Source organism: Ceratotherium simum, chromosome 21 (genome assembly GCF_057802395.1).
Source record: "Ceratotherium simum simum isolate JZ-2026a chromosome 21, ASM5780239v1, whole genome shotgun sequence".
In the NCBI taxonomy this organism is placed as follows: domain Eukaryota; kingdom Metazoa; phylum Chordata; class Mammalia; order Perissodactyla; family Rhinocerotidae; genus Ceratotherium; species Ceratotherium simum.
This window is the reverse complement of record NC_141920.1, coordinates 16276062-16299887: the sequence shown is the minus strand read 5'-3', so window position 1 is coordinate 16299887 and position 23826 is coordinate 16276062. Positions and strand designations below refer to the sequence as shown.

Sequence of the window (23826 nt, the reverse complement as noted above, 5' to 3'; positions counted from 1 at the left end):
TGGAAGTTTTCAAAAACGACCCCACAGCACAGATTGAGGCTGCAAATTCAATTGACAGAAGGGTCTTGGTGCCCAGCCTGGGGTCACCACTGTGTCCTTGTTCTCCTGTTAGGTCCTTACTGTTCCGGTAGAGTAACTTAGTGAACCCTCCTGGTGGAATGCAGTGCAATGGCTGAGTCAAGAGAAAGAGGTGGGCAGGGAATGTCCCACGATAAGGTCTTGGCAGTGTAAGAGCCAGGGCCAAGGAAGGCCTTAGTGGTCTCAAATTCTCACATGGAGCCTTCAATCCCAAATCACAAAGCTGGTTCCAGAAGGGTGAGATCCGGGCTGTTTTAATAAGACGATGACTCCTTTCAGAAGGCAAAGTACAAAAGCTTTGAAACTGGGTAGCCAGCTCGGAACTCCCCCGTTTGTGAAACACGCCCAGGATGCACAGTCCCCTTTAATCCTTGCAAAGAGGGCGTCGTCCCGGTTTTACTGAGAAGGGAAACGGGCCCGGAAAGGCAATGACGGGGGTTAGAACCCAGGCCTGCCGTCGCTGTCCCCCAGCCTCTGAACTGTCGGAGAGGGCTCGGAGCTCCACCGCAGCCCTACCCGAGGCCAGGTGAGGGCTCTCCCCGCCTCCCGAGGCCGGGTCAGAGATGCCCCCCACCTGAGGCGTCTAGGACCCTGAGGGGCCCCAGGTGAGGCGCGGGGAGGGAGGCGTCCCGGGGCGGGGCCCGCGCGCGCCCGCGATTGGCGCGCGGGGCGGCGGGGGCGGTAAAGGGAGGGGGCGGCCGCCGGCAGGGAGAGCCCCGCGCCGCCCTGCGCGCCGCCGCTGCCCGGGCTCCGGTCGGGTGAGCGCACGCGGGCGCCGAGCGCGGGGCCGCGCGCTGACCGGCTGGTGGTGCCCCGCGGCCCCGGCATCATGAACGCCAGCGGCCCGGGCTACCCGCTCGCCTCGCTCTACGTGGGCGACCTGCACCCCGACGTGACCGAGGCCATGCTCTACGAGAAGTTCTCGCCCGCAGGCCCCATCCTGTCCATCCGCGTGTGCCGCGACGTGGCCACCCGCCGCTCGCTGGGCTACGCCTACATCAACTTCCAGCAGCCGGCCGACGGTGAGCCCCCGGCGGAGGGAGAGAGGGACGGACGGACGGACGGACGGCATCTCGGCCACCCACGCTTTCATCCCTGGATGCTCCTGCAGCCTCCGTTTTGCAGCCAGGGAAACAGACCCAGAGATGCAGGGCCTTGGAAGGGGCCCTGCCCCTGCGAGGTCCCTGGACAGGAACTAGCAATTAGTGTGCGCCTACTGTGTGTTTTACTGGTGCTCCCTTTTACAGAGGAGAGAAGTTAAGGCTGAGTGAAAACAGCCAAGGGCTTTGGGGTCAGGCAGACCTGGGATTAGCAAACCGGCGGCAGTGTGATTTGGAGCAAATTACTCAACCATTCTGAGCTTCAGTTGCCTGTGTGAAAAATGAGGATCGTACCTGCCTTAGAGAGTGGTTGGGAGGATGAGAAATTCAAAGCACCTGGTGAGGAAGATGCGGGAGAGGACAAAGAGATGAGTGGGGAAGCCAGGAGAGCTGGGCCTTGAGCTCGCCTTTTCCTGGCAGCCAGACTTGAGGTCTGCACCAGGGCCCTCCACCTTGGGGAGCCCTAAAAATCCTCCTCTGGTCCAGGCTCCAAAACTGCTTTCTCAGAGATGATAGTATTCATTACAGCTTTCTAGATGGGTGTGTCCAGGCTTCTGTTAAGAGTGGAGAGGATAAAGATTAAGAGCACCTGGTTTTGCTGGAGCTCTGCCACTAGGGTGTGAGCTTGAGCAAGATTTCACACGGCACCTCAGTCTGTAAAATGGGGCTAAGGCTTATTATTCCCGAATAGCATGGAAGGAATAGAGACTCATGTCTATGAAGTATCTCCAGAATCATCTGGTACATTGTAAATGCTCAATAGGTGGTAACCTAAGAAAAACAATTGTACCATAATGTTCAGGTGTAAGACTACAAATTTAACCAAAAAAGGCCTGCCCCAGCCAAGTTCAAAAGAGGTGCCCTTACTCTGGGTCTCCTGGGTGGCTGGAGAGGTTCCCTGGGCTGGGGGTTTGCTGGGATGGTTCTGCCTGTCTCCCAGTAGGTGGCTGAGCTGGATCCCAGAGAGCCTTCCCCTTTGCTCTGCTTTAGATACCCACTGCCTCTTCCATCTTCTCCACTCCCCGCACCCCGTGACCTTATTGCCCGACTTCATAGATGGGGAAACTGAGCTCCAGAGAAGAGAAGGATTTTGTCCCTGGGTGTTTATGGCAGGACTTCAGATTTCCTGAAACTTGCTCTGCCGAGTTCTCCACGGTTCCCCTCCATGCCTCTGAAACTTGAGGAGTCCCTGAAGCAGGGAACAGCATATGACCCGGGAGGGGGACAGGCATAGGCTGCTGTCTTCAGACACACTACTATTTACCAAACACCTATTTTGTGCCAGGCGCAGAGAATAAGGCATCTTGCATACCTTGTTTAATTTCCAACCTGTCCGACAGCCTGGAGGTAAATGTATCATCTCCCTTTGTTAGATGTGGAAAGATGGGTAGTATTTCTATCATCCTCACTTTACAGGTGAAGAAACAGGCTCACTTAGCTTCCCCCAAAGCACAGCTCTGCAGCTCAGCACCTCTGAGCTTTAATTTCCTCAAACTGCTGCCACCCTTTGTCATATGGACTCTCCTTTATATTTTTGTCTGCTTAGTGGGCTTTAGAGACCACAGTAGACCTGGCTCTGCCACTGATTTCCCTTTTCTGAGCCTCAGTTTTCCCTTCTGTGAAATGGGGATAGGAATCCATACTCATGTGGCTGCAGTGAGGAGTTAAATGAGATCCTAACTGGGAGGTAGGAGGAGCGCCAGACACATTAATTCTTTCTCCTCATCCTGCCTGAAAAGAAAGTCCTTGTAACTTTCTCCTTTCTCTCCTTCTCCTGTCCAGCGGAGCGGGCACTGGACACAATGAACTTTGAGGTGATCAAAGGCCAGCCCATCCGCATCATGTGGTCCCAGCGAGACCCCGGACTTCGCAAGTCAGGTGTGGGCAACATCTTCATCAAGAACCTGGAGGACTCCATCGACAACAAGGCCTTATATGACACCTTCTCCACCTTCGGGAACATCCTCTCTTGCAAGGTGGGTGTGCCTCTTTGGGGGTGGGGGTCTGTGTCTAATACCTGCGTGGTAGAGGGATGCCACACAACACCTCGCTTTACGGTTCACAGGGTCTTTCCAGTAAATCTCCAGTTGAATGGTAAAAACCATTCAACTACGAAGCACTTGAATGGTAGTTATTGTTTCAGTTTTATCTTCATAGAACGATCAGAGGTCACCTGTGTATCAGTCAGCTCTTGCTGTGTAACCACCCTAAAACTTAGTGGCTGTCAACAACAACCATTTATTTAGCTCATAATTCTGCAGTTGGCAATTTGGGCTGAGTTTGGCTGGGCAGCTCTTCTGGTCTTGGCTGGCCTCATTCCTATGTCCACTGAGAGCTGGATGGCTCTCCTTCTAGGGAGTCATTGGCTGTCAGCTGGAACATCTCGACTTTCCTCCCTATGGTCTTTCATCACCCAGCAGGCTAGCCTGAGCTATTCTCATGGCAGTGGCAGGGTCCCAGGAGACAGAGTGGAAGCTCACTGGGCGTCTTGCAGCCTAAGCTCAGAACCGGCACACCGTCACTTCTGCTGCGTTCTCTTGGCCAAAGCAAGTGTCACAAGACCAGCCCAAACTCAGAGTGAGAGGACAGTAGAAATTATCAGAGAAAGGGCGTGGACACAGGAAGGCCGTTAATTGAGGCCATCATGGCCATCCCTTGTTTTGAAGATGTCTCTTAGAAGAGAATGTAAGTTCTTTAAAAGTAGTGATCCTGTTCTTATTCACTGTCGCATTCCAGTACCTAGAATAAGATGTGGCACACAGGAGGTGCTCAATAAATATTCGTTGAGCATGTGGCTGTATTATCATTGGAGAAGGGCTCTGGTCATTTCTCTGGCTTCATAGATGAGGATCTTGAGGATCAGAGGTCGTATAGCGGGTCAGTCAGTCCTGACAGAGGGCTTGAACCTGGGTGTTTTGCCTCCAGATTTTATGAAGAAAGAGGTCAGTTACCCTGCAGACTTTGGCGTGACCACCCTTCTGGGGAGGGTCGGGGGAGTGATGGCACCCTCTGTGTTGGAACTCTTCCTTGAGTACTGCTATGTGCCAGGCACAGTCCTTCAGTTCTCAGGCCTCGCCACCTCCCTGTGAACGAGAGGAGCGGCAGACTCGAGGAGGTACGGTAGCTGGTAGGGGCTCTCCATGATAGAGAAACAGAATGGGCTGTGTCCTGTCTTTGAGGATCTAAGAGAGAGTCTTAACTGTGTGATAAGTTCTTAGAATAATAACAGCAGATTTATCACGCACTTGCTGTGTGCTGGGTTTTCTGCATACATGGCCCCATTGAATTTCCCACAACAGCACCTTAAGATGTAAATAGGATCCCTAAGTTATTTGAGGGCAGGGAGGCTCAGAGCTGGGGTCACTTGTCCATGGTTACTTGTTACATGTGGGTGGGAGGTAAGAGGCAGAGCCAAGATTTGAACCAATGGGTTTGCCAGCTTAGTTGAAGCTAACTTAACAGGGGCGAGTATGTCTGGCCCCATTATCCAGGCCTTGAGGCTTCCTCTGGGCCACTGAGGGTTGGAAAGAAAGCTCTGCATGACTCAGGCAAGTCTCTGCAAGCCTTATGAGGCCCCGTGTGAGCCTGGTTATATACGAGGTGTTCAAGGTGGTCACTACCCCGGGAGCTCTCAGGCTGGTGGAGAGGGTGAGACTTTTAGGAATAGCCAGCGTTGGGCTCTCAGGAAAAGGCATAGTGACCCACGTAGTCAAAGGCCCAGGAAGGAGAGGACCATGTGGCTGCTCAGGAAGGATTTCTGTAGCACGGAGGGAAGAGCACTAGACCTGGAGTCAGGCCACCCATGTGCAAAGCCCAGCCACTGAGCAGAGAGGCAGCACGACGTAGTCAGTCAGACCGTGGGCTTTGGGGCCAAACGTCCTAGGTTCAAATCCTGCCTTTTCCGCTTCCTGACAGTGTGAGCTTGGGCCAGTTGTTTAACCTCGCCGCACTTCATTTTCTTCTAAAAGGGGACAGTGGTAGAACCTATCACACAGGTTGTTGTGAATGTATATTAACTCGGGTAATCTTCACAACAGGTATAGCCCTTGAAAGGGTCCCTGGTATCCTCTTAAGCATCTAAGTGGTAATAATCAAACAAGTAATGGTAATAATCAAAAAGTTGCTTCTGCTGGCTGGCTGACCTTGGACAAGTCATTTATTCCCATTTTCCCCAATCCGGCAGCTGGGGCTCAGGTTAAGAGCTACCTGGAAGGGTTCTTATGGAAATAGAACAAGATAAGTGTGTGATGACCTTAGCAGGTGCTTGGCTCAGAGCAGGGACCTAGTCAACGTGATTAAATGTGAGTGGGAGAGCTGGGGCTTGTGTTGAAAGTGGAAGGACCCTACTTGGGGCTGGAGAGGTGGAGGGGTGTGTGTTGGGTGTGGATTTGGAAGCAGGACTTGTGCAGGGCCAGCTGGAGAGCCTCAAATGCTGAGCTGATACAGGTCTGTGGATAGAAGGAGGTTATGTCCCAAAGGGACATGGTCACAATGACATTTTAGGAAGAGCATCCCAGTGGTCAGCGTGGAAGCTGGGTTGGGAGCTCCGATGGGATGGTCATCCAGGCCGAAAATGTCACTGAGCTGAGCTCGGGCAGTGGCTGCAGGGATGGGTGGAGCCGCGGACACCTTGAAATGGGCGTGAGGGTTCTTAGTGCAAGTTCAACCGGCGGGATGGGAGCTACGTGAGCTGAAGATCTTTCTCATTCTCAAGCTCTGTCCTCCTACCTTGAGTTAGGAGGCTCACAGAATGGGGGTAGGATGGTTGTGGGTCTTGTAAAAAATTGAAGCAAATTTGTCGTTGAAAGAATACATGAATTGGTAGAGTTTAAACAATGTGGAGAGGAATAAAGTGGCAAAGAAGGCTCTGTCCCTCTCAACCCTAGTCCCCAGAAATAATCATTGTTAACAGTTGTGTGCGCCTCTTTAAAATTTTCCCGTGTGTAGATGCCCACTTTAACCCAACTGGACTTGATTTTTATTTCCACTTACCAATGTATCTCACAGATAACTCTATGTCAGCTGTGTAATCTACCACGTTCTCTTCAGCTGCACACATACAGGATACCCGTATGAATGTCCTGTAACTCACTCAGCCAGTCGCCTCTTGATGGGTACTCAGGTTGTTTCTAATTTCTGTTAGAAATAAGGATGCAGGATTGAGGGTTTGAATCTAACCCTTTTGCCCGTCACCTTAGGAAGATAATTAAAAGATGATCTATGGTATAAATGAGACCTGTGTTCAGTTTGAGGACTTTATCCTACCTTACTGTGTGATCCTAAGAAAGTGGACTGAGGGGCCGGCCCGGTGGCGCAAGCGGTTAAGTGCGCGTGCTCTGCTGCGGCGGCCCGGGGTTCGAGGGTTTGGATCCCGGGTGTGCACCAGTGCACTGCTTGGCAAGCCATGCTGTGGCGGCATCCCATATAAAGTGGAGGAAGATGGGCACGGATGTTAGCCCAGGGCCAGTCTTCCTCAGCAAAAAGAGGAGGATTGGCAGATGTTAGCTCAGGGCCGATCTTCCTCACACACAAAAAAATAAATAAATAAAATAAAATTCTTTAAAAAGAAAAAAGTGGACTGACCTCTCTGAGCTTTAGTTTCCCATCTCTAAAATGGGGCTGTTGTGTGATATAGGATTGTCTTCACAGATAATAATATCTGTGATATGTATATCTGTGATAATTTCTGAGAGCAAGCACTCAGATAATAGTCGTTATCATCTGTACCGTCTTTTGTGCATGAACCTTCTGTCGAGTGCTCTCCCTATCCTTTTTCCCTGTGGCCCAGGTGGTGTGTGACGATCACGGCTCCCGAGGCTTTGGCTTTGTCCATTTTGAGACCCATGAGGCCGCACAGCAGGCCATCAGCACCATGAACGGGATGCTACTGAATGACCGCAAAGTGTGAGTGTGGGATGTGGGGTGGGGCCGAGGCTGAGGGGACAGAATCACAGCCCACCATCTAGCGCACCCCAGGCCCCGGGCAGCAGCCAGCATTCCTCCTGGCAGTGTGACCCAGGACGAGTCGCTCAATGTCTCAGGGACTCCCTTTCCTCAAGTAAAAATGGGGCTGCTGGTATGCATTAGAGGGTGGTTCTGAGTAGTAAATGACGTGATGACTTTGAAATCCTAGCAGCAACAGCTAATGCCCAAATCATCAATGGACTCAGTGATTTCATCAGCATGGGTGTGAATTTTTTTCTTAAACCTTTTGTGTTTCATGGGATTTTGGGGACAGGAAGGAAAGGAGGCATATGCTTAGCTTGCCATCTTCTTGAATTTAAATTTGGCATCATCCCCACTTCACAGATGGGATAATTGAGATGCAGATGCCGGAGAGAATCTGCTCTGGCAGCTCCCCTCCCCCGGTTCTGAGTCTGCCCATCTGCTGGCCCAGCCCTGTGCTCAGCGCTGGGGAGTGACGGAGGCTTTGAGCTGGGGGATGCAGAGTCATTTTGTCCAGAGTTTCTCAGGGGAGGCTCCTGTCAACGAGACTGAACCTTGGCAGGCTTTTCCCAATTCCCAGGAGGATGTTATCTTTGTGAGCAACAATTTGCCTACCATTTACCTTTGCCACTCAGTTTTCTTCAATTTTTGGTGCCAGCTACAACTTGTTTGTGCTAAATGTGCTATAGATACCGTCAAATTTTCTTATGCTTGCTTTTTTTTCTTAATCTAGGATACTTTCCTAGATGTGTTTACATGAACTTGGAAGTTACAATTTTTAAATTAATATTGTATTTAAATAATTTCAGTCCCTGCTCCCGTAGCAACACTGGCATGGACCACGTCTGGTTCTTTCATCGATGCTTCCCCAGTGCCCCCAGTATGTATGAAATGAATAAGGAAATCCCTGTGATGTGAGTTTGATCCCTGGTTTTACAGAAATGAAGACTGAGGCTCAGAGAGGTTAAGTAACTTGCCCAGGGTCACACAACTAGGCAACTGCAGAGCGAGGATTCAAACCCTCCCAAGGGACTCCCAAGTTCATGCTCTTATCTCTTATGCACTCAGCTGCCTGGTATACGGTAGGAGTTCCCTGTGCGTTTGTAACAAGAGTGAAGTCCTCTTTACCTTATGCCAGAACATAGAATCTTGGCTGTTGGAGGTGGTCAGGTCTTGGATGAATTCCGTCTAAGGAGTACAGTCATGCGTCGCTTAATGACAGGGCTACGTTTTGAGAAATGCATGGTTAAGCAATTCCGTCCTTGTGTGAGCATCGTAGAGTGTACTTACACAAACCTAGATGGTATAGCCCGCTACACACCGAGGCTATATGGTACTGATCTAATGGGACCACCATCGTTTATGTGGTCCATCATTGACCGAAAGGTCATTATGGGGCGCATGACCGTATTGCCCTGCCCAGTCTCCTGACGAGGGATACAGAGGCCTGGGGGCGGGCAGCAATTGACCCCAGTGGCCCAGGGTTGCTGGCTGGGCCGGGGTTGCGATGGCGGTGGCTGATGGCCGGCAGCTGCCTACCCTGTCAGTGTGTCCACAGCTTCGTTGGCCACTTCAAGTCCCGACGGGAGCGGGAGGCGGAGCTGGGGGCCCGGGCCCTGGAGTTCACCAACATCTATGTGAAGAACCTCCAGGTGGACGTGGACGAGCGGGGCCTGCAGGATCTCTTCTCCCAGTTTGGTGGGCGTGTTCCCCAAGGGAGGAGGGGACCATTTTCTCCTCTTCTACTTCCGGGTCGGGCTGGGAGGAGGGGCCCTCCTGGGCTTCCTGAGGACTTGTGGGAAGGGAGGGGGACCTCTTGGGGCTTCCCAAACTCCCCTTTGAGCCAGGTCGGCCCTCTCCAGGGAAGATGCTGAGTGTGAAGGTGATGAGGGATGACAGCGGCCACTCCCGGGGCTTTGGCTTTGTGAACTTTGAGAAGCATGAGGAAGCCCAGAAGGTAGGAGGCCCTCGTGGCCCTGTTTCCTGGAGGAGGTGCTGAGTCAGGACTAGGAAGAAGGGAGATCAGGAGCAGGAGGCTCCAGCTGCCCATGGAGGAAAGGAATGTCCCTCCCCAGCCTGGGCCCACACAAGCCAGGGCCCTTCCTGCCTGTGGTGAAGGCAGAAGGCTTCAGCCTCCTTCGGTTGCTTCCAAACCCTGAGGCTGGCTTCTTTTCATAGATTCTTGCCACACACAGGGTAGAAGAGGCCTTTGAGACAGCCACTACCCTCTTCTTGAATTGATGGTGGGGTTGAGGCCAGGGAGGGAAGTCCCGTGTTATTGCTTGCTTCCAGGCCTTTGCAAATGCTGTTTTCTCAAAACACTTCCCTTCCCCTACTCTTTAGACCAGTGCTGTCCAGAAGAAATATAACACAAGCCACGTGTGCAATTTAAAATTTTCCAGTAGCCACATTAAACAGGATTAAAAAAGAAACTGCAATTTTAATAATATATTTTATTCAACTTATTCAAATATCACTTCAATGTGTATTCAATATAAAAACAGATAGTTTACGTTTCCTTTTCTACTAATTCTTTGAAATCTGGTACTTAGCACGTGTTAGTTGAGACTGGACATATTTCAAGTGCTCAGTACTGCGTGTGGCTGTGACTGCCACACTGGAAAGTGTAGCTTTAGACTGCTAAGTGCCTACCCTTTAGGTCTTAGCTCATATTTTTCTTCCTCCAAGAAGCCTCCTCTTCTTGCTTCACATGTTTCTGATGAGGTGCCCGTTGTGTCTCTCTCCATCGTTAGCTCAGAACTCCTGAGCTAGACCTGAGGGTGGAGGCTGGGTCTCTTCACCAGTAAATCTCTAGTATTGTACCTGTCAGTAGGTGCCAGATACATATTTTCTGAACAAGTGAATGGTACAAGGTCACACAGTTAGTGACAAAGCTGGCATAGTGTCATTTTGGGCATCTTTCCAGGGTTGCTGCCCCATTAAGATACTGGACATGGAAGATCTGAGCCCCTGGTGGGTTCTGGCTGGAGACCTGGATCCTGGTGCCATCTTGATGGCAGCCACTTCTCACTTACCATGGGCCAGGCACTACGCTAAGGGTTTTGCATACGTTCTCATCTCTGCTCCCACCAGTGTGGGCTCTACTGTTATTATCAGGCTCCCCATGGCTGTAGCTAGTAAGAGAGATCACTGGGATTAGAACCAGCTCTCTCTGACTCTGAAGTTTTGTTCTTAAGTAAACGGCTCCTTTGAAGGGTAACTTCTTGTGTGTCCTTGGACAAGTCCTTCCCTCCCTCTAGGCTTTGGTGTCCCCAAGTGTAAAATGATAAGCTGGAGTAGTTGGGTGAAGCTGCAGGGGTCCCTAGGCTCCAAGGTCTTAGAGACTTCGGTAATGACGTTTCAGACTGATGTAGAACAGGCAGTTCCTGGGTCCCCAGAGTATATTTACATATATTTGCATATTTGGATATGGATGTAAAAGTCATCATTATGTGAAAATATTTACTGATGAACTGACTACTTACAAAGTTCCGTTTCAAACATTTCTCCCCACTAACACCAGTGCCTAATTCTAACCATTGAGTCGGTACACACGTAGGTCTGCCTTTTGCTGATTTTTGCAGATAAGTCGATGCAAATTTCAGTTCAGTATAAATGGATTGCAGAGAGAAGTTGCACATCTTGCAGAAGATATGAGATTTCAGGCAATCAAAGCCACTGACAATTTAGGATCTGGCAGGCTTAGGCCACTTAACTGAAGAAAAGAAAAATCAACAAAGGGTTAAGAAAAATGTTTCTAAAAAAACTAAAGCCCTCATAGGTAGCAAAAAGGATTCTTTGTGCTTTGAAACCCGGCATGAAGTGAAAAATGTTGATTATGCTGTCATGCCATTTTCAAAGAATTACGTTTGTTGCTTTGTTCAAATAATCCTTGTAGTTACAGCAAGAACCTAAATGTTAAATATGGGAAACTTGGCACATTTGAATTTCACTTTTTTTTTTTAAGTCTTTTTTTTTTTTTTTTAAGCTCTTTTTTTTTTGTGAGGGAGATCAGCCCTGAGCTAACATCCATGCTAATCCTCCTCTTTTTTGCTGAGGGAGACCGACTCTGAGCTAACATCTATTGCCAGTCCTCCTCCTTTTTTTCCCCAAAGCCCCAGTAGATAGTTGTATGTCATAGCTGCACATCCTTCTAGTTGCTGTATGTGGGACGCGGCCTCAGCATGGCCAGAGAAGCGGTGCGTCGGTGCATGCCCGGGATCCAAATCTAGGCGTCCAGTAGCGGAGCGCGCGCACTTAACCGCTAAGCCACGGGGCCGGCCCTGAATTTCACTTTTTAAAGTTGAGCCCAAATCAAATTTTTTTAATCTATACTTTACTCTGAAATTTTATCCCATGTTTTTTAAAAGTGGGCTCACTTTTTTTATCCTGGTACTAATTATTCTCAGCTAACAAGGCCAGCCTGGCTTGTAGGTGGCCGTCTCTAGGCCCAGAAGGTGGAATGGGAGGCCAAGGCTGCGGCCGGAGCCTGGTGGGACGGTTACCACGTCCTCTCGCTGCCTCTCCTCTGCGCAGGCTGTGATGGACATGAATGGGAAGGAGGTGAGCGGGCGGCTGCTCTATGTGGGCCGGGCCCAGAAGCGCGTGGAGCGGCAGAGCGAGCTGAAGCGCAGGTTCGAGCAGGTGAAGCAGGACCGGCTGAACCGCCACCAGGTGCGGGTCAGGCCTCTGGGCAGCAGCTGCTGCTGTGTGAAACGTGTCTGTGGAGGGCCCTGAATGACTCCTTCCTCTTGCAGTCCCACTTCTGAGAACTTGGCTTTAGGGATTGTGTGTGTGTGTGGGGGGGGGGCTGCAGCTTCCAGGTAACGGCCCCCTCCCCCACCCAAGTTGGTCTGGGCCTGGAGGGGAAGGGGCGCATCTACAGTGTCCTTTCCTTCCAGGGTGTGAACCTGTATGTGAAGAACCTGGATGACTCCATCGATGATGAGAAATTGAGGAAAGAGTTCTCTCCCTTTGGAGTGATTACCAGTGCCAAGGTGAGGGCTGGGGGCACCTACGGGGGGATAGATAGCCTTCCCCTCCCACCCTCTCACTGCTGCACACCCCTCCATCCCCACACTGTGGCTTCCGGGGAATTGGTGATGACTCCTTTTGGAGTTTGGGGGGCTGTGTTTGACACCATTGGAGCTTGTCCACCTGCAGCCTTGTCTGGGCTGGCCGGGAAGAGGGTAGAAATACAGTCCCAGTCACACAGCTGGACTTATTGGGGCTCACTGTAACCTTGGTTCACTCAACAAGCATTTATTGAGTGCCTACTGTATGCCAGATTCCAGAAATTCATGTCTCAGAATTTCCATTGACTTTTGTGATGTGGCCTTGGACGGTGACATAATCCCTTCTGGGCTTCAGTTTCCCCATCTGGAAAATGAGACGTTTGGGCTGCATTATTCTTCCCCATTTATTGAGCACTTACCTTGTGCCCAGCCCTCTTAGCATCTGAGATGTGATTGGCTGTTCTACTCAGTAGCTCTGTGACCCTGAGCAAATGTCTTCTGAGCCTCTTCTATAAGATGAGCATGTTGGGCTTGCTGGATGGTGTTCAACCTTGGCTTCTCATTAAAATCCCCTGGGAGCTCTTAATACAGACACCTGAGTCAGACAAATTAACTGTAGATCTCTGAGAGTAGGGCCTGGGCACTTTATTTTATTTTAATTTTATTTTATTTTTGTGAGGAAGACCAGCCCTGAGCTAATATCCGATGCCAATCCTCCTGTTTTTGCTGAGGAAGATTGGCCCTGGGCTAACATCTGTGCCCATCTTCCTCTACCTTATATGGGACGCCGCCACAGCGTGGCCTGACAAGCGGTGTGTTGGTGCGCCCCGGGATCTGAACCTGTGAACCCCGGGCCGCCGAAGTGGAGCATGCACACTCAACCGCTATGCCACTGGGCCGGCCCCCTGGGCATTTTATTTTTAAAAGCTCCAAATGATTTTACGATAATCCAGTGTTCATTCATTCCATACTTAAAACACTTGCTGTTTTACCAGGCTCTGTGGGAAGGATACAGGAACAAATCAGACATGGTCCTTGCCCTTGAGTATCTTATAGTCTAGTGGGGAAGTTAGACACATCACTAAAATCTATTATAAGGTGTGTGTGGTGGGGGGGAGTAAGTATTGGAGGCTGAGCTGAGGTAGCTCAGTGGAACAGGAAGGAGGGCTTCCTGTAAGAAGTGGCAATGGCAGCAGTGTTTGACTTGGCTGTGAGGAGGTAGGGAGCTACAGGTGCAAATGAGGAACTTTCCAAAGAGATCAGTGTGGGTGATGGGGCTGGGGACCTGTGCATCTGATGTGAGGTTGAATTCTTAGGAAGTGATCTAGAAGTTCTTTTGCCCATTGAATCCAATTCTAAATGTCATTCCGGGAGCCTGGTGTTTGGGGAAGAGGTTCTAACAATTTTTTAATTAAGGACCTTTTGGAAAAACTGTGACAGAAAGCTGTGGGACATGTAAATTAAGCATCAGTAAATTCAATTAAACATTGTGAAAAGCCATGGGCCCTCTCTCCTGGCAGATGCATGCTTGGTGTAGTATTGTGGTCGAAAGCTGGGATTTTAAAGTTAATCGAAACTGAGTCTAAAGCCCAGTCTTACCGTTAAGTAGCTGTAGAACCTGAAGGAAGTGACTTTGCCCCCGTGGACACTGTTTACCCCTCTGGAAAATGGGAGCAGCAGTACCTGCCTCTAGAGGTGTCCCGGGAGCTGAGGAGCCTGCATGCAGAGCACCGCCCACAGTAAGGAGGGAAATAATGACTTCCGATGGCTCGCACAGGCTGCATGTAATGTCAGGAGATTCACCCGCCTCCTTGAGGACCCCTTGAGTGAAGGGGACTGTAAAAATCCGGATTGCTTACAGTTCAGGCACACCTGGGGTGACTGTTTTGTTAATTGATCAAACAGGTTATAAAATGGGGATTTTATATGTTTATTTATATAATTTAATATATTGTCTATTATAAAATACAGTGATTATGAAAATTGAGTTAATATATATAAAGTGCTCCCAATGCCATCAAGTTCACAGTAAGCTCTGCATAAGTGTTAGTTGTACTAAATTTATCGTTTTATTTTATTTTTTACTACCTAATAGAAATTCTTATTAACTTAAGATAATATTTTTGTGCCAAGAAAACTTGGCTGTCTGAAGCCTATGGACCCCTTCCTTCTGAGAATATTTTTAAATGCATAAAAGAAAATTCATAGAATTAATTAAACAATTATATTGAAATTATCAAAATACTAAGGTGATGGCGGTATGCCTCTCAATGCATCAAACTATCAGATCGGGTGAAGGAGCAATTAGCATAAATGATATTTTAAGATCAGGAATAATTTGATATGAAAAGATTTGATTTCTCTTTCTGACAAAGCCACAAGCGTGGCTAATGTGACTATGATAATTTTTGTTGCCTACGTTCAAAATAGAAGGAAATGCTAATATGAAAATAAAGTTGCCATTTTTACCCCATTCAAATTTACAGACTCCCTGAAATCTATCCACTGACCTCCCTGAGGGGATGTGTGAACTGGCAGGTTAAGGCCCCTGTACTGACGGGTAGCAAAGTGTGGTTTGAAAATCATTGATGCAGAGCAAGAGCTCTAAGACAGCAGGTTTAAAAATTATCTCAGCTCAAGTCCCATGGAGTGTGACAGCCAGGCCAGTGTCTTGACCCTAAAAAATATTAAGGACCGTAAATGCAATGTGGATTTTCCTGGAAGAGAAAAATAATACTAGAAAAACTAGTGAAATTTGAGTGAAACCTGCAGTTCAGTTAATAGCGTTGTAGTTAATATTGTAGCTAATAATTGATAGTATTGTCCCAATGGTAATATCGTAGTTTTGACAAATATACCATGTTAACATTGGGGCAAGCGTGGTGAAAGATATACAGCAACTCTACTATTTTTGCAACTTTTCTATAAATCTAAAGTTATTCCAAAATAAAAAGACTCCTTTAATAAATAGGCTAAGAACCTCCTCCCCAGACTCCTAAAGGACTTGGCTGAGTGCCTTACAGAGGCAATAGAGGTTCACCAGGATGGTGCCTTGGGTTCAAGTCCTGCCTAATGTATGACCCACTGGCTGAATGACCCTGGACAAGTCACTTTTTTTTTTTTAATGGTAATAGGACTTTTATTTCTATTAAAGAAAATTAACAATAAAGTACCCAAAAATATAAATTCAAATTATTTTTTTCATATTCCATGCAAATATAAATCTTTATTGGAGTCTCTAATAAATACAGCTCTGTTCATAATTCACAAATGAACTAAAGAATTGTATGGGTCGTTAAAGAGAACCCAAGGAGTAGTTGAAATGTAGATTATTTTCATCACAGTGACCTCAACTGAAATGTGCAAAGATTGTGGCCCTGGTTTAGAACCAGCCCTGTTCTTAGATTTTAACCAATCCTAGACTACCATCTCGCTTCATTGTAGCCCCTCTGGTGAAGGCAGATACAGTAACAATTGAAGCCAGCTTTCCATCACCACTTAGGAAAATCTTTTTGGGAAGAATTGAGATAAAAATACATTCTGAAATGCAGCTGCTCTCACTGACTCTGGGGACTGGTCTGTTAAACGATGAGCAGCCCTCAATTAGCCGGTGGACTGGTCTTGGACAAGTCACTCTTGAGCCTCACTTTCATCACCTGTGAAGTGGGAGTTGTGGTGCCTCCCTGATCAGGTGGCTGTGCGTGAGAAGGCGTGGCCAGTGTCTGGCATGCGGTGGGCCTCAGTAAATGTGGGGGTGACAGGACACCCCTCGATTGCAGTTTCTCCTGGGCCTGCTCAGTGCCGGGCTGGGCCCTGGGGAGGTGGGGAGCATGGCCCCAGGAGTCTTCCTTCCCCGCCCCCAGCAGACCTTGTCTTGTCTTGCTTTTAGGTGATGACAGAGGGTGGCCACAGCAAGGGGTTTGGCTTTGTGTGTTTTTCCTCTCCAGAAGAGGCGACGAAGGCTGTGACAGAGATGAACGGGCGCATCATTGGCACCAAGCCGCTGTACGTGGCGCTGGCCCAGCGTAAAGAGGAGCGGAAGGCCATCCTGACCAACCAGTACATGCAGCGCCTCTCCACCGTGCGGGCCCTGGGCGGCCCGCTCCTGGGCTCCTTCCAGCAGCCCACCAGCTACTTCCTGCCCGCCGTGCCCCAGGTGATGTGAAGCCTGCCCACACCCCTGCCACAACCTTTCCCTGTAGCCTGGTAGAGCAGGTCGGTGGAGCTTCCCGGGCAGACTGGGCAGGCCATGTTAACCCCATTGGTAAAAGGGAGTCAAACAGCACTTCCCAGTCGGAGAGAGATTCGTGAGTATTATGCTGAAAAAGATTCTCTAGGGCTGGCCCTGTGGCCTACTGATTAAGTTTGGTGCAGTCCCCTTCAGCGGCCCGGGTTCGGTTCCCGGGCGCAGACCTATACCACTCATCAGCGGCCATGCTGTGGCAGCGTCCCACATACAAAATAGAGGAAGATTGGTACAGATGTTAGCTCAGGGCGAATCTTTCTCAGCAAAAAAAAAAAAAAAAAAGATTCTCTATGGTCAAATAAGTTCGGGAAATATTGCATTAAACAAAAGAAGCCTAGATTTCTTATATACATCATTCTATCCTAACACGCTAGGATGCTTTATGACTTTCCGCAACCAGCAGAGTATGTAGCATTTCCCCGACTTAGATGGTCATTTCTTGTGAGAATCTGCTGAAATCTCTCCTGGATGTTAATGTTGTGAGGAACATGGTTTGGGAAAGGAGCTCGTGTGACCTAGAGGAAGTAGCAAGATGTCAGCCATCTGGCTAGTGGGATGGGAACATTCCCGCTCCTTTTAGCAGTAGCTTGAGCTGGCACAAGTTAGAGGAGGATGTGTCACCATTTTATCCGGATCATTAGGCTCATGGCTCTAATAACAAGGGGCAAGGATGAACCTAAGATCTTTCCCTGAAGGGCTCAGGGCTAATGGGCATCCTGAGATGGGAAGCAGGAGCCTTCAGCCTGGTGGGCCTTTACTAACCAGTCCCTGGGGGAGGAAAGTGAAGTTCCTGCAGTGGCGTCCCTGAGGGGAGGCGGTTTCCCAGCTCTCCTGCTGCAGCCCCTGACTCTGGGTCATCTTCTCCCGCACAGCCTCCAGCCCAGGCTGAGCCCTATGGCTCAGGCCCATCCATGCAGCCTGCTCCCAGGTGGACGGCCCAGCCGCCCAGACCCTCATGTGAGTGACCTAGCCCCTTCCACCTTCAGCCTGGCCCACGGGTGTGGGCCCCTTGGGGCAGTGTGTAACATCATAGTTAAGAACATGGGCTTTGGGGTCAACCTGGCTCTGCCACTTCCCAGGGTGGTAATTTGGGTGGGTAACCTCACTTCTTTGAGCCTCAGTTTCCTCTTCTGAACGTGGGCCTGAATGAGATGTGTGTAACACCAGGCATAGTGCTGAGCCGGTCCAAGACTTGCAGAGTGGCCATTCTCTTCAGTTAGCTCCAAAGACTTGTGATGTGTGATGTGAAAAGTCTTGCAAAGCTGAGAAAACGCAACTTCTTTGGCTGTATTGTTGATGAATGGCCCTTCTCTAGGAGTGAGTTCACCCTGACCTGAAACTCTCTTGGGGGACTAAGGTGTGTGCACCCTGGGCTCTGGGTAGACACCAGCTGGCATTGTGATTGCAGACATCTACACCCTCTTCCCTGGAGTTCTGGGTCTGCCTGACTAGGTTCATTCATTCATCTTTCTGCTGGGAATGTTCTAGTTCCCCTTCCCATTCTCTTCCTCACTCTGGAACCTTCAGGGCACAGTGCGCCACTCTGATTATCCTCCCACCCCTGCCCCCCGCCAACCTTTCTCTCTCCATGTTCTCTGCACCTTAAGCCGCCTACCCTCCAGCTGCCTCAGTGGTCCGGCCACCAGCCACGTCTCGGCGCCCCCTGGCCCAGGTCAGCAGTGTGAGGCAGGTCTCCAGCCAGGTGCCGTGCCTGGTGCCCCACACCCAGAGAGTGGGTGAGTGTGGGCAGGGCCAAGAGGAATGGGTGTGCAAGGAGGGTGGGGTGGGGGTCGGTGCTGGGTTGGCACTGGTGGGGAGTTAGAATTGGCCTCCATGGTGACCTTGCCGTTTGCCCTCTTGGAGAGGCTGTGTAGCATAGTAGTGTGGGCTCCAGAGTCCCACAGCCCCAATTCCTAGGGCTCACTCACTCTGTAGCCTTGCTAACTACTGTAGCTGATGGCCTCATCTTTAAAATAAGCATGAAAATAGTACCCCTGGTTTGTTGTGAGGGTGAAGGAGAGCACACATGCAAGGGCTTAGCACCAGATGTGAATCGGAGTTGGTCCTGCGGCAGCTGTGAACGAGGCGCAGGTTTGGGCTATAAGGGAGGCACAGCTGTTCCTTCATTCAGCCGATGTTTGCACATCTGTGTGCTGGCCCCGTACTCAGCACTGGGGATCCTGTACGTGAACGCTCAGCTTTAGGCTTTATGGCTTTCCGTTGCTGCCTGGCCCTGATGTCCCTGCTTATTTCTTACAGCCAACATTGGTACCCAGACTCCAGGACCCGATGGGGCAGGATGCTCTACACCAGGCAGGCCTCTCCTGACACACGGATATTCCTTGGCAACGCCCAACACGCATCGGGTAAGGCTGGCCCAGCTGCCTTCTTCATCCAGGCTCTGGGCGGCTGGCTCAGAACCTTGGCTAAGGGGGTGGCCTTCTCTGGCCCTTGGTTTTCTTTCTTTTCTTGGCTTGTAAAGTTCATTTATTAACATGTACAATCAAGAAGAGATCACCCTTACTAACAGAAGGGGAAAAAGATCCAGGATCACATTTTGTTTATTAATCATGATTTGCTTTGCCTGGGTTGTTATCAAAATTAATTTGGATTTCCTTAGTATTTATGTGTTGAGCAGCAAATATGTGATTGATCTGCAAAACAACTGAAAATACCTACTGTCATTAAGTTAAAAGGCTGTGTATTTATCTCCCTGCCCCGCTAAAGTCTCAAACTCAGCATTATCATCTCCTGTCTAGAAGCAGTGTGTAAATACGAGTAGCCTTTAAACAGCAAAAAGCTTAAAAAGCTACAGAGATGTGAAAGGGTCAGAAGTATGCTGGGGATGTGGCCATAAAGCTACTTGATGAAAAGTGCTTTATTTGTCACAGAGTGATTGGTTAATGTGTGGCTTTCATTTGACAAGCATCGGGGACCTTTACAGGTTCCTAGCATCACGGAAAACGTCTACCGTTAGAGTGTAACACTGTCATCCAGTCCACCATACCCTTGTTGGGGACTCTGTCCCACCCGATCGTCCATACTGTGCCCCCTGCTCCTCTTCCAGAGCCTTCCTTAGGCCTGTGCTCACCCGACAGGGTTAAGTGTTTCGAGGCCTTGCCCGTCCGTGGTGGGTAAGGGATGTGTCTCCGGCACCATGTGCAGGTCCAGGAGCCTGCTGTGCGCATCCTGGGACAGGAGCCCCTGACTGCCTCCGTGCTGGCCGCAGCGCCACTGCACCAGCAAAAGCAGATGATTGGTGAGTGGCTGGTTCCCCTACTCAGAGCAGGAAGAGGGGGGCCGAGAGCTGACTAGCCTGGTGGGAAACACCCTGAGTAGAGGGCAGATGTGAGGACAAGGTCCAGCTTTGCTGCTGACCAACCTGCTGGGTGACCTTGCCCTAGACTCCTTTACTCTCGAGGCCCCTGTTCTCGTCTTAAAACACTAACAGTGATCAGATGATCCCGAAGTTTCTTCCAGCTCTGCTGTTGTATCACTTGGACTTGGGCTGGGAGAGACCCCAGATGTGGGGAGATCAGGGGCCAGAAGGAGGAGTTAGGGTAGGGTCTTGGGTTTGTGATGGGAAATGGCCCATAAGGTAGGTGTCGAGTTTCCTCACACCTCCCCTGAACGGAAAGAAGCTGTCACCACATCTCATCAGTCTCCCAGGGCCCATTGCAGGGAGGTGGGAAATAAATGTGCATCAGGTGGATAAATATTGTTCCCCACTGGACCCTGAATTCCTTGTGCAATTCATCTCCATCCCCAGTGTCTATGATGGGCCCTGCTAAAGGATGCACTGTCAAATGAATGACCCAGCTTGTTGCTAGTTGGCAGGTTCTGTTTTTCATGGCCACCAAGATCTCCAGACCCTTCTCTGAAGGCCCCCATTGCCACCACCCCACTGTTTCCTCAGCTCACTTGGGATTTTGCCACTTTACTACCCACTTCTCAAAGAAAAATCCTAAATGGGCTTAATGGAGGTAGAAGTCTCTGTTAGCAGTTCCCTTTAAACATCTTTACTTTCCTTTTGGGAAAATGTCTCCCACTCCCATTTAAGGCACCCCAGCACCCCATCCTGACTGGACTTTCCACCCAGTGCCCAGATGGGCTGACCCCCAGCACTAGGCCTTGTCACTGGAAGTACCTGATGGTGGAAGGTGAACTTATCTCATGTATTTGGCTCACCACCCCCAAAAAAGTCAAACTCAGCATTGTCATATCCTGTCTAGAATTTCAGTGTGTATATTTGGAATCATTTCTTGCAAAATGAACAAGAGTAGTCTTTAAATAGCAACCAACTTTGTGTCAGACCCTATGCAGATTACTTCACTATAATATCAAATTGGATTCTGCAAACTAGCCTCCAAGGCGGGGTTTGCTCTGCCTGCTTTATGGTTGGGCAAGAGGCTCCCAGTAAGGCAGAGTAACACAGCCTGGAAGGAGCAGTTCTGGGACAACCCAGATGTCTCACTGCTCTATTCCACAATACCACCCCTGGGATGCTGGGTATCAGCCAGGTGTGTGCATAAGCCATCAGAGGCTGTTCCATACAGGTGAGCGTCTCTACCCCCTTATCTACGATGTCCACACCCAGCTGGCTGGCAAGATCACGGGCATGCTGCTAGAGATCGACAACTCGGAGCTGCTCCTCATGCTGGAGTCTCCAGAGTCCCTCAATGCCAAGGTCGGCTGGAGCCTGGGTGGCAGGGAGCCCTGAGAGGGCGGGAGGAAAGCTAGGGACAAATGCGTCTCCTAGATGAGCTGGTAGGCTGCTGCTTGGACAGAGGAAGTTTATCTCCTTGCTAAAACCAGCTAATACTGCTGAATCGTGGAGTGGGAGAAGGCCTTAATTAAGGGTTTGCTACGTCAGCCCCTCCAGAGTCTCTGTAGCTCTGTAGGCAAGGTTTTGGTACAAGGAGCTGTGTTCTGACTCGGTATAAGGGCTGAGATTTTCCCAGCTGTCCAGCAGTGTACATCTGTCTTGAGAAGGTGACCGTCTCTGTCATGGGAGCTTGAAGCAGCAGTCAGATGAGGGCTCCGTAGAAACGCTGTGAGGGAGGGGAGTTCTTGCATCTAGCATGCTGAGGCAGGGGGAGGTCACGGCTCTCCTGGGACCCCGCTGGGGCAGCTGCACTAAGACCCTCCCACTGTGTCCCACAGGTAGAAGAGGCTTTGGCAGTGTTGCAGGCACACCAGGCCACGGAGCAGACGACAGTGAATGTACACTGAAGCCAGGTGGGTGGAACGGGGACAGGAGCAGCTGAGCCCAGGAGAAGCTGTAAAGGACTGGGTGGGGACGGGCTTTCATAAACGCACCAACAACCGTGTTGTCACTGGCTTTCTCTGAGGTACCGAGGAGTTTGGGGGCGCTGTGAAGGGACCAAAGGAAAGGACAGATGGTGACTGGAATGGTGGTGTGTCGTGCACAGTGAAGAAGGTGTTCCCTTGCCAGCTGCCCAGCCTGGCCTCACTCACAATAGGTTGGGCTTTCCCAGGGCACAGCCTGGCTTGGCCTAGTCCATGTTCTCAGTTGAAGACCAGGTGTTTGCCATACTTGAGAAACATTTATTTTTACCCTTTCATCCCCAGAAAATAGCATCCTCACGCCCTTGGCTGACGAGAGAACAGCGTTCCTGCTCTTGGCTCGAAGGCCCTGTGAACCCTAACTTATTTCCCAATTGGGCTGCACCTTTCCTTGAGCTGTGTATGTGGAATGAGGGCTGGTCACCCAGCCAGCCTGTTACCTTTTGCTTTGTGCATTAAAAGTGCTGCAAACTGTGGCTTGTCTCCCAGGAGGCCTTCTTGTGTCTGAGGGAGGTGGGGCAGAGCAGAGGATAGACTTGACTGGGTTGGAGCTTTGGCTCTGAGGAACAGAAACTCAAACGTGTGCTGAAGTACAGAGGGTGTATGCACCAGCACAGAGCGCCAGGGACTGAGCAGGACTATCTGTAATGGCCCCAAAGTGGCACTACCACCCACCAGTGGTGCAGTGCATGACGAAAGGGCTGTCATCACACAGCCCTGAGAAAACCAACTAAAGCTACAGGGGCCTACATCCGGATGCCAACTTGAGCACCTGGAGGGCAGGTAAACGCCCCAAAAGCAGCAACTGCTTCTGGGCTCCAGGGTGACTGAGGGGCTGTGTAACAAAATTAAAGAACCCTGGTAGAGGGCCAGCCCCGTGGCTTAGCAGTTAAGTGTGCGCACTCCACACTGGCGGCCCGGGCTCGGATCCTGGGCGCGCACCGACACACCGCTTCTCCAGCCATGCTGAGGCCGTGTCCCACGTACAGCAACTAGAAGGATGTGCAACTATGACATACAACTATCTACTGGGGCTTTGGGGGGAAAAAAAAATGAGGATTTGCAATAGATGTTAGCTCAGAGCTGGTCTTCCTCAGCAAAAAGAGGATTAGCATGGATGTTAGCTCAGGGCTGATCTTCCTCACAAAAAATAAAATAAAGAACCCTGGTAGAAATGCTTTAGGTCATGGTTTTCCTGCCCTGCAGGGAGGAAAAACCTCTTCACGTTATGCTGGTCTCACCTATGTTTTCATTAGTAAATCAAGATACTTACCTTCTAGACCTCGAAGAGAAAGTCAGTCGGTTGTGACTGGCTGTCACCATGAAACCTGCCTCAAAGCAGGGAAGAATCAAGCCTGCTTAGGAGGCAGCAATGAAAGGGGCACAGCTCCCTGCTTTGAAATGGCTCTCTGGCCCCACCCTGGAGTCGGTCTGGACTCGACGATCGCTTCAGCTCAGAGGCCTGTGATTGCTCGTCCTTCAGAGGCCGGAAGCAGTGTGCTGACAGCTGCGTGTTGCTCAGCACTGTACGTGATAGGGAGCGAAGGGACAGTGAGAAGCGCCGTCTGCCCTGCTATGTGGAGTCGTCAAACTTCTGCTTCATCAAGGGGAAGATAATTAAACTAGGACACAGCCCGGGAAGGGGAGGCAGCCCTTAGTTCTGGCTGGATCCTCAGGCTCTCTCCAGCCTCACCCACCACGTTTTGTGAACTGGAGTGGCACCATCTGGTCCCTGTGCTCACCTGTCCTCCCAACAAGGGCCTTTCCAAACACTGTTCCGTCTGCTGGGATCGCCTTTCCCTGCCCTCTTCCCCAGCTACTCCCACGTGAGAACTCAAGTCAAGCTTTATTTCCTCAGGGCCCCCTTTCCCTCCACGGGTCTGATCTCCCTGACTAGGCAGGGAAAGCATCATGTGACAACTCCTTTAAAATGCTTGAGCCGGCTGCAGTTCTACACTTGTCCTGGGACTGAGTGACTTCCTGCTGTCCACTAGACTGTCAGCCCTCTGAGAGCAGGACCGTGGCTATTTATTCAGTCTCCCAGCACTAGACAGAGCCTGGCCCATGCAGACATTTCAGGAAGCTGGCTGAATGAAAGGATGAATGCTCAGTAAGCAGCAGCTTTTATTATTGC

The 23826-nt window shown here is 50.2% G+C and overlaps 1 protein-coding gene across 4 annotated transcripts; it reads left to right on the top strand.

Moving 5' to 3' along the window:
• Window positions 1-891: 891 nt before the first annotated feature.
• PABPC1L (poly(A) binding protein cytoplasmic 1 like) lies at window positions 892-23821 on the top strand. 4 transcript variants are annotated; one of them, XM_087445218.1, is made up of 15 exons: window positions 892-1100; window positions 2961-3154; window positions 6967-7082; window positions 8683-8822; window positions 8987-9081; window positions 11661-11798; window positions 12026-12121; window positions 16029-16295; window positions 17258-17342; window positions 17993-18121; window positions 18645-18751; window positions 19551-19644; window positions 20942-21072; window positions 21549-21623; window positions 21978-23821. In XM_087445218.1, the coding sequence occupies exons 1-14, from the start codon at window positions 908-910 to the stop codon at window positions 21615-21617; spliced, it is 1854 nt and encodes a 617-aa protein (XP_087301344.1). In that variant the 5' UTR covers window positions 892-907; the 3' UTR covers window positions 21618-21623; window positions 21978-23821. The 4 variants fall into 4 exon arrangements, with proteins under 4 accessions (XP_087301344.1, XP_014642919.1, XP_087301345.1 ...); XM_014787433.2 differs by lacking the exon at window positions 21978-23821 and having other exon boundaries at window positions 21549-21868; XM_087445219.1 differs by lacking the exons at window positions 17993-18121; window positions 21978-23821 and having other exon boundaries at window positions 21549-21868.
• The last annotated feature ends 5 nt before the right edge of the window (window positions 23822-23826 follow it).

Excerpts from the sequence above, each read along its gene's own strand:
- PABPC1L (XM_087445218.1), top strand. The coding sequence starts at position 908 with ATGAACGCCAGCGGCCCGGGCTACCCGCTCGCCTCGCTCTACGTGGGC. Across the intron at positions 8,823-8,986 it reads GGATCTCTTCTCCCAGTTTG|GGAAGATGCTGAGTGTGAAG; the intron begins GTGGGCGTGTTC and ends GGCCCTCTCCAG. Across the intron at positions 11,799-12,025 it reads ACCGGCTGAACCGCCACCAG|GGTGTGAACCTGTATGTGAA; the intron begins GTGCGGGTCAGG and ends CTTTCCTTCCAG.